The sequence below is a fragment of the Quercus suber genome, unplaced genomic scaffold (assembly GCF_002906115.3).
Source record: "Quercus suber isolate HL8 unplaced genomic scaffold, Cork oak 2.0 scaffold_177, whole genome shotgun sequence".
Taxonomy (NCBI): domain Eukaryota; kingdom Viridiplantae; phylum Streptophyta; class Magnoliopsida; order Fagales; family Fagaceae; genus Quercus; species Quercus suber.
In genome coordinates, this window is record NW_027069637.1 from 624,785 (window position 1) to 635,039 (window position 10,255).

A 10,255-nucleotide genomic window follows, 5' to 3' on the forward strand; every position below is an offset into this window, starting at 1 on the left:
TTGAAGCAGATTCTAGTTGTTCCAATATATTCATCTAACACCAAATCAATGAAATCTAAACTTCAACCAAAAAAAAAAAGGCAACTAAAGACTTCATACGTATTTCTCACACAATCGAAACCCATAGAATTCTACACATTAATATATATATACTTCTCCAACAGAATGGTTTCAGAGAATCAGGGTACAAACCCGATATCTTTGAAAAATTCATGCTCAAGAGCACTCCTGGCTGNTTTTTACAAATAATAATCATATTACTTATAGATATAAATTGTTGAAAAAAAAAAACTATAAAACAAGAGGGCAAACACTCTTTTCAAATTTCTCTTATTACAAGAGAGTTAGACTTTCTTTTCCTTTGATTCTCCTTGTAGTAGTTGATTTACCAGCTGACAAAACATGCTGATCATTTCCTCTTAAATCAATAAAGTAAAATAATCATATAAAACAAGAGGTAAGGTAATGTATTCTTTTACTTATATTTTGATATATAGTACTGCATATGAGAAAAAATAACTTTCAAAATTAATAAAAGTATTAAATTAATTATCAATCATATAACAGATACTTGACATATTTGAATGGTCTCAATAATTGTTAAAAAAAATAAAAAGAACTCGTCAAATTTAAAATTGACTATTGAATGGAATACTCCCATTTCATATGATGCGAGTTGCCGGTGTATTGGGTGTTGCTCTTTCATGCACTACTCATGGTGCAATGTAGAGAATACTTTAGTTGAAGATGATGATAATGCAAATACATTTAGGGTTTGTTTTGGATACTATTTATTGCTGAAAACTATATAGCAAAATAATTTTTAAACGTATGAATAGTACTGTAGATCCAGTTTTAAATTAGGTTTTTGAAAAAAGAAAAAAGAAAAAAAAATACTTGCTGGTCTATGAACAGTGCAAGGACCCACAAAAAATGCTAAACGTGGCCGCTATCCAAACATACACTCAGTGCTTTATTTCATTGTATTCCATCCATGTCCCAATTACATTCATTTCCTTTTGGTTTCATTGAGATAAGAGATGTTTCTAGTCTATGTTTATTTTATATATATATATATATATATAGAAAGTTTAAAAATCAGCAGCACTGCCTCTACGAAGTTAGAATTGAATCTTTCTGTTGGCTTTCCGAAAAATTCATTCATGAATAAGATGTTCCATCAACGAGCTGGCTAGCGAGTAGAGATGCTTCTATGCAATCCTACCTCTCTCTCAATCTCGAAGTGTTAGGACAGGCTAAACCCCACATAAATTTCAATCATTTACCAAACTTGTAGGCCTACGGAAAATGCCTAATAATATATACTTTTTTTGTTTGTCCAATGTTTAAGTGTGCTAGCACTCATACCAAACAACATGGTTTCAAAATTCTTTTGGCTTCCAGTCTAATTGGAAAAAAGGGAAGATAGGAGAGGGAGATAAGATACATAATAGCAAATACAAGGTAGTAAAACCAACTTTCAATTCCACATAAAATAACAAAAATAAAAATACTATGTTTTCTCTCATACATGATACTGTCAATTACAGGCGAATTGGAGAGAAAATGCCAGTTACCATTAGGACAAGGAGAAAAGGGAAAAAAATTGAAGCAGATTCTAGTTGTTCCAATATATTCATCTAACACCAAATCAATGAAATCTAAACTTCAACCAAAAAAAAAAAGGCAACTAAAGACTTCATACGTATTTCTCACACAATCGAAACCCATAGAATTCTACACATTAATATATATATACTTCTCCAACAGAATGGTTACAGAGAATCAGGGTACAAACCCGATATCTTTGAAGTATTCATGCTCAAGAGCACTCCTGGCTGTAATTCTTCTGCTGGGATCGAAGCAGAGCATTTTCTGGAACATGATACAGAAATGCTTAATCAGTAGGAAAACATAGTTGATGGAATGTATAACATTGTATCCATTTGTGTATCATCTGTAATTATATGGTTTAGCCCATGGGAAGCTCCTAGATGTCGGAAGCAGATAAAGCAAGAAAAAGTGTCCTCAAGCAGATGAGGCTTTGTTCATCTGATGAAACCATGAACTAGGAACTTGTTTCCAGATGAACATAGTAGAGCTACTAGTTCTTTTTATTTTTGGGCATTACGCCCTAAACCACCCCCACCCCCCCACCCCAAAAAAGAAAAAAAAAAATCAAAGGGTATCCAGGCAGTTGAAATTTTTTTTTTACCTAACTCATAAATGCTTGAGTAAAATAATAAACTTAAGTGACCAAGAAGCCATCATTGAATCAACAGATTTGGAACTTGTCCCCGACAGGTATATTACTATAATAGATGTGATATCAAATGCAAACTTACAGAAAGAAGATCAACTCCAGCTGAATCGAGACTTGGAACCATAGTAGCCAAATCCTGCGTGGCAAGGATGCTTCTTTCAAAATTTTAACAAGATATATCAATAGGAATTGATAGTTTTTTTTTAATGGTCCTGGTAATGGAAATTTATGGACCACAGTATCACATATGCTTAGTTACCTTGGGGGGCCATTTGGGAAAGGTAGATTTGTAATCAGGCAAAGATGTCACACCAGGCCATGTATTCTCATTTGGAGTACCTAAGACTCTTCATATATATAAAAGGAAAAAATGAAAAAAAGAAGAAGAAAGATATGAAAATATAATAATATACATCCACATCTGGAAGAAACATTATGTACTTCTTTGTTTTCATTTATTTTACTATTTCACAAGAACTTCCACCTTCATTTTCTTTCAACTGTTTTAAATGAATGAATCACACCAATGTGAACACACTTCTATCATTCTTTTCATTGGCCATATATATACAAATAAGGCATAAAAATGACCACAGCACCAGAGCAACCATACAAGCTAACTACTTTTTCTTTTCACATCAGTTTTCTTTAGATTTTTGGTGAATTCGTGTGTCTCTGTGTATATTCTGTTGCCGCAAGAAGGGGGGAGGGTTTGATGGAATTTTCATTAGGCAATTTAGAGCAACAACCAGTTCCCAGTAATATGCACTTCAAAATCAAAAGAGTGACTTTTCAGGGAAAATATGAACTATTTAAGGTTTTCACCACAAACTTATGAGCACCAGCCACCATTTCAGTTCACATATGATATACCTATACATGACTTACAAAGTGTAAGTTTATGGGAGAACAGCAACTGAGAGAGAGAACTTATATTCAATGGGTCAAACTTTACATGTGCACATGCAATAACTGTAACCACACGATTTCATTTTTTTCATCAATTGTTCAAGGTCTGGTCATCTAATTATATATTCAATGTGCATCTAGAATGCAATCCAGCACATGTTTGGTTTGATTTTTCATCAAAACCACATACAGAGCATATACTCATAAAATTTTCGGCAATTAATATTTCTAACATATTTAGCATCCCAAAATTGTTGACTGTTGAGATGTTACTTGAACCAAAATTTAGCAGAATGCCACAATATATACAACCATTATCCATTCCAGCATAAAAAAGGTGGAAAAAGTATGTAATATATGTATAACAAAGATGTCAAAATACACTAGCTTAAAGCAAAACAAAAAAGTAGACAATCTGATCATTTTACTCGCATGTATTTCATAAAAATCTGGAGCCACTTTATCCAGCCACATTGATCTATTTTGGGAAATGGATAATCTATTAACATGCATAATATAATATTTAATCATAGCACATGCAGTCATCCTTCCATATATATGGCTGCAACTAAATTCTCAATGAAAATTGATGATGAAAAATGTTGATGGGAAGCTGTTCACCTGAAAATCTTAAATAGCTCATCAATCTCAGAGTCCCCAGGAAATAATGCTCGTTGGTTAACCATCTCAGCAAATATACATCCAACTGACCACACATCAACAGGGGTAGAGTAGTGGCGGGATCCAAGCAATATTTCTGGAGCTCTGTACCACAGGGTCACCACCTAAAAAAACTTAACAGAATCATCAATCAGGAACAAAAATAAGTGATGGATTGAAATTATTATTCATTACTCAAATTTCTTATTAAATGATAGTAGAAGTATTAGAAACATAAGATACAACAAAATTTTAATTTTTTAAAATATATTTTTGAGTTTTAACCATATAGATATGTCAAAAATTCTGCTGTCCATCAAGGGATGCATTATGGGCTATTTAACAATTCAAGAACAAAATTTTTACATTGATTCAGTCCAAGAAATGCCTTGGGTAATTCTACTAGAATTAGCCATGAACAACCAAGTCCGAAAACTTGTTGGTAGAAAATCCACTGCCATATCACACATTTTAAGCTTTTTATAGGGATTGAGAAAAAAAAAAAAAAAAATCAGTTCTACTAGACTACAAGAGCCACGTGGCCCACATCACTAATTCACTACTAGAAAGAACCTACACATCTTTTCTTTGCTTTTTGTATATTCCATTTTTTAGAGAAAGAAAACATACACAACTCACAGGCTCGTACAACATTGAACCTATATGATGCAGCTCAACCCCTTTTAATTGGGGAGGAGGTGCCACTCAATCCAAAGACCATAAGTTTTACTTTTCCATTGTTACTTAGAGGTGGAAGTAAAATCATCATAGCGTTCAAATTTTGGCAATGAACAGCAAAAGCCTAGAGCAATTGCAACAATTAAAAAAGGTAATACCCTATTATTGGAGAAAAACAAATAAGAACATTAGGAAAATTGAGCCCAATGCATATTTATACCTCATGTGTAAATGTTCTGACTGGAATACCAAATGCTCGGGCCAGTCCAAAGTCGGCCAGCTTTAGCACGTTCGTACGGCGATCTATTAGCAAATTTTGGGGTTTCAAATCTCGGTGAAGAACTCTATGAGAATGACAATAAGCAATGCCACGGAGAATTTGATAAAGGAACATCTGCAGAAATGAAAGATATCCCCAATTGAATATTTTTGCAAGTAGTCCTGTTGCATCATTATTGCCATATTTAAAACCAGACTCAAGATGAACCGGAGAAAAGGTTCAGGAAGAATATATTTAAACCTAGAAAAATTAACCAAAAACAAATATTATAGTAAAAACATGGTCATCATATTAGATTGCGTTAACAAGTCCTTCAAATACACTCAACAGGTAAGAGAGATGGGCTAAAAATGTAATAAATGACACATATATTGGGCTGGCAAATTCATGGTTGGTGCCTGACAGGAATTGACAAAAGCGAAAATTATTTCACCAAATATTTAAAAAAAAAAAAGAAAAGAAAAGAGAAAGAGAAAGAAAAAAGAACAATCAGAAGCACCATCTCTCTAACTTCATCATAGAAGTTGTAAGGCACAACAGGTCCACAACCAAGATATGGCATGCACCTGATGTGAAAATACTTTTATTTGCCAATTAGATAACTGCTAAATGACTATAATTCTTTCACTCAAAAGATCACAAAATCAATAAAAAAAAATTAAAAAAAAAAAAACAGAAAAATAGTCATATTGCGTGGATATACAAACCTCTGATGGCAGAAAGCAGCCCACTTACTTTTATTTGACGTAGATCCCTTGCAAATTCTGGAGATGAATCCATGTACTTCTTAAGATCCAAGTCAAGGTACTCAAAAACCAGATATAAGCGCTTCTCACTGTGCACAACATCCTGTAACCTGTCAAACACAAATCAATCACCATGCTAAACAATCATACACCACACAGAGACTAAAACTAATGCCATTGTTTTAGTTAAGGCTACTCTTTATGAGAACTAACATGCTCAGAGTAGAATGTTAATTGCTATGTTGCACAGACACGGACACGGATACGGAGATACGGCAATTTTTGAAAAATAAGGACACGATACGGCGGTTAAATAATTAATTATATTTTATATTTAGGCATATTTTATATATATATATATATATTTTTTGGTAAACATTTTATATATATTACCTTGTGTGTGTATATATATTTTATATATAAAAAAAAAAAAAAAAAAACTCAAATAAAGTAAGCATATGATTTTCCCTATAAAATAAAGTAAATAGGTTATTCTAATTATTATTAAAATATAATTAATAATAGTCTTTTCGTAAATAAAAAAAACAAATTGGACAAAAGTTTCCTTCCACTAACTTTTCCCATTTCCCAACCCACTCACATATGGCCTCCACTATTTACTTCTCCTCTCACCTAACCATCTTTTCTTCTTTTTCTCATTTCCAACGTTCCCACTTCCCACGTCTCTTCAATCTTCAGTGGCTCAGGTTCTTCAGTCTCTTTTCTCATCTTTTTTCTCTTCTTCTTCTTCTGTATTTTCTCTCTCACACCGGCTCTGCTTCATGCCTTCATCTCGTTCTTTTTTTTCTTTGTTTTTTTCCTTTCTTTTTCATCTCCTCTATAGAAGATCCAGTGGCAGTGATTTTTCTTTTTATTTTTTAAGAGGGAAAGAAGCCCAAAATGCATGATTTCGGCCGAATTTTTTTCTTCAATCTGTGATTTTCTATTTTTTTTTCTTCATTGCTGGCGTGTCGGACGCGTCGGAACCGCGTCAGAGCCGTGTCGGAGCCGAGTCGGCGCCGCGTCGGCGCGTGTCGGAGAAACGAAAAAAAAAGAGAGGACACTCGCCGGACACCGGAATCCGGCGAGTCGTACCCGTTCCGGTGTCCGACACCGACACGACGCAAAAATGGCGTGTCCGTGCAACCTAGGTTAATTGTCTAGCACTTACCTAGAAAAAAAAAAAAAACAAAAGCATATCTATTCATAAGTGATAAGCCATTTAACCCCAAGAATTGCCATTGTGCTGAAGTGACACCTGTGATTGATTGAGGTGGAATTTGAAAGGGAATGGGGGTTTTTGATGTTTGTTCATTCTATGATGCCTTAAGGGGCACCTCTGAAACGACTTTTTCTTAGAAGAGTATTTGGTCTGTCAAGGCCCCTAGGAGGATTTCTTTCTTTGTATGGACGGTAGCATGGGGAAGATCCTCACTGGTGATAATCTTATTAAGAGAGGATACACACTAGTAGGGAGGTGTTGTATAAGTTACACGTGCACATTGTGGGTCTTGAACCCACAAGCTTAACCACACCTCTATAAGGAAGGAGAAAGTGTCATTTGAGCTAGAGCTCACTGGTGATCTTATTTAGATTGTTTTGATCACACAATAAAAAAAAATTAAAAAAAAAAAAAAAACAGAAAAATAGTCATATTGCATGGATATACAAACCTCTGATGGCAGAAAGCAGCCCACTTACTTTTATTTGACGTAGATCCCTTGCAAATTCTGGAGATGAATCCATGTACTTCTTAAGATCCAAGTCAAGGTACTCAAAAACCAGATATAAGCGCTTCTCACTGTGCACAACATCCTGTAACCTGTCAAACACAAATCAATCACCATGCTAAACAATCATACACCACACAGAGACTAAAACTAATGCCATTGTTTTAGTTAAGGCTACTCTTTATGAGAACTAATATGCTCAGAGTAGAATGTTAATTGTCTAGCACTTACCTAGAAAAAAAAAAAAACAAAAGCATATCTATTCATAAGTGATAAGCCATTTAACCCCAAGAATTGCCATTGTGCTGAAGTGACACCTGTGATTGATTGAGGTGGAATTTGAAAGGGAATGGGGGTTTTTCATGTTCGTTCATTCTATGATGCCTTAAGGGGCACCTCTGAAACAACTTTTTCTTAGAAGAGTATTTGGTCTGTCAAGGCCCCTAGGAGGATTTCTTTCTTTGTATGGACGGTAGCATGGGGAAGATCCTCACTGGTGATAATCTTATTAAGAGAGGATACACACTAGTAGGGAGGTGTTGTATAAGTTACACGTGCACATTGTGGGTCTTGAACCCACAAGCTTAACCACACCTCTATAAGGAAGGAGAAAGTGTCATTTGAGCTAGAGCTCACTGGTGATCTTATTTAGATTGTTTTGATCACTATTTTTTCTTATCTTTCCATTTCAACCAAAGCTGAATTATATCAATGATAAGAAATTAGATGATGCTGAAAGAAAACCAGAGGTCAAAAACAGTTCCTGAACCATGACTTTAAAGTTTAAAATACTACATCAAAGTGAAAGGAATAGGAGAATAATAATGAAGCTGGCCCAATACATGAGCTAGAAGGCTAAATGAAAATCTCAAGAGAAGAGCTTGCCTTGACATTACAATCCTATATACACATACTACTTTCCATCCCTTCAGATGCAGATATTTTTATCTTTGTCATTAGTTCCATGATTGGGCAAGAGAAATTATATATGTAGCGGACAACATGGCACAAGTAGAATCTTTGTTCCTGACACACTCATCCTTATTTATATGCATAATCCTGCTTTAATGACATCAGAGAACCCCATAAATCTAATGAATACCTGACAATGTTCCCATGCTGCATTTCTTTCAAGAGGGAGATTTCCCGTATTGCCGTGCTTGGTACTCCCTCATCTTCCTGCTCCAAGCGAATCTTCTTTAAAGCTATAGTCTCATTAGTTGTACGGTCACGAGCCTTATAAACCACACCATAGGTTCCTTCCCCAATCTTCTCAACTTTCTCATACTGTAACATTCACAAACATCATAATATAATAAGAATCACTAATTTAATTATTCACAAACTAACAAAGTAAAAACTGAAATATCTTTCACTTACCTGCTCCATCCAGTCCAGGTAAAAAAAAATCCTCTTTGCTCAAGTTGAAGTTACAATGCCAAAGGAGACTGGTGCAGCCATTGCATGGTTAAAGAAAAAATATCCTTTGAAAGCCTAAGATTAAGGTAAAGCCCAAGAATAAGTGTCCCTGATAGCTGATTAGGTCATTATTATTTTATGCCATGTTTTGTTGGTTTTTTTAGGATCAAGGGTGTTTTGTAATTCAGTATTTGTTGGTTATGGATTAGGTAACTATTATTTAGTTTATGGGAAGTGCATGTGTGTTTTGGCCCAATTTAATCAGTACTTAATTTACTATTCAAAGTAGGACTTCTAGTTTTATTAGGAAAAATTAAGAGATGGAATCTATATAAAAGTATCATTGTACCCAAATAAGAAAAGAGTTTTTGTGACAAAAAGCAATAGAGTTTTATACTAATCAACCAATTATACAATGAGTCTAACATAAGGATCAAGGAAAGAGGGACTAACAGTATAAATCTTATCCCCTTCCCTTGCTATGTTAGCAAGTACATTAACAGCTTTGTTCATCACAGATTTATTGCAATGGAATGAAATTGCACTAAAATTAGCTTAGAGAGCGGATATCATCTACTAAAAGACCTAACTGTGATAGATTAAGAGCCTTCTTGGATATATCCTGCAACAGGGACTGGTTGTCACTCTCAATAGTAACACAAAACCTATTCTGTAGAAAAATTTAAGTGTTTTGAGTACTAAGGCACATTAATTATTTTCTCCCTTTCCCTTCTCTTTGTCACTTTGATATTCACATTACTATTCACGTGTAAATTCTATTTTATTTTCTTCTAGCCTCTTTGCAACCTTAAATCAACTATTTTCCCTTCCCTACCAAAACCAAAAGCCTAAACTCCACACATTGACAGATTTTCCAATATGTCCTAAGACAGATACAATAAAGTTTTCAAAGCAGTAAAGTTATATTATAAAAGCCAGAGAATAAGAGCACACAATTTTTTCCATCAAATGTCAGTCAAGATGAAGCAATGACACCCAATTCCTTCCACCTTTCTACATGCTCTTTCAAGAACTTCCATAATATAATAGGGAATTCAAATTATCAAGCAGCTTGGTCCAGCATTACATGTCTTTTTCTGAGTTTCATTGGCATTCTATCACACATGAAAAATTCTCATTTTTTTGTTTTCCTTTTTTTCCGTTTTTTCCTAAGAGCACAAAGCATAATAGAATACATCTAAACGATCTAATGTTTGCCATATCAACTCCACAAAAGATGATCATATTGAGTGCAAATAGCAGGTGTGAGATAGTCATATCCTCCCCATTTCTACCCTCCATCTTAAAACCTTCATCCTCCCTCCCACAACTACCCTTCCAAACATTTTATCAAGCACTTGCATAATTAAAAGACACAAAAGAAGTAAAAATGAGTCTTTTCTCAAACCCCTAGAAGCCAAATAAAAGCCTAGCGAGTTACTATTAACAAGCATAGAAAACCTGACGGAAGATATACAAGTCCTAATTCTAGGTCCTCCGTCTCTCCCCAAACTTATATCTCTTTAACAGGTAGAGATGGCCATCCCAATTCACATGATTATAACCCTTA

General features: G+C 34.5%; 1 protein-coding gene across 1 annotated transcript; it reads right to left on the minus strand.

Annotated features, from left to right (window-relative positions):
- Positions 1-1,496: 1,496 nt before the first annotated feature.
- LOC111999608 (cell division control protein 2 homolog) lies at positions 1,497-8,562 on the minus strand. Its single transcript, XM_065778273.1, has 7 exons — positions 8,369-8,562; positions 7,238-7,358; positions 4,731-4,904; positions 3,794-3,957; positions 2,523-2,610; positions 2,346-2,399; positions 1,497-1,875 (listed from the first exon to the last, which is right to left on the minus strand). Exons 1-7 carry the CDS (start codon positions 8,560-8,562, stop codon positions 1,786-1,788), a joined length of 885 nt encoding a protein of 294 aa, XP_065634345.1. The 3' UTR covers positions 1,497-1,785.
- Between the last annotated feature and the right edge of the window lie 1,693 nt (positions 8,563-10,255).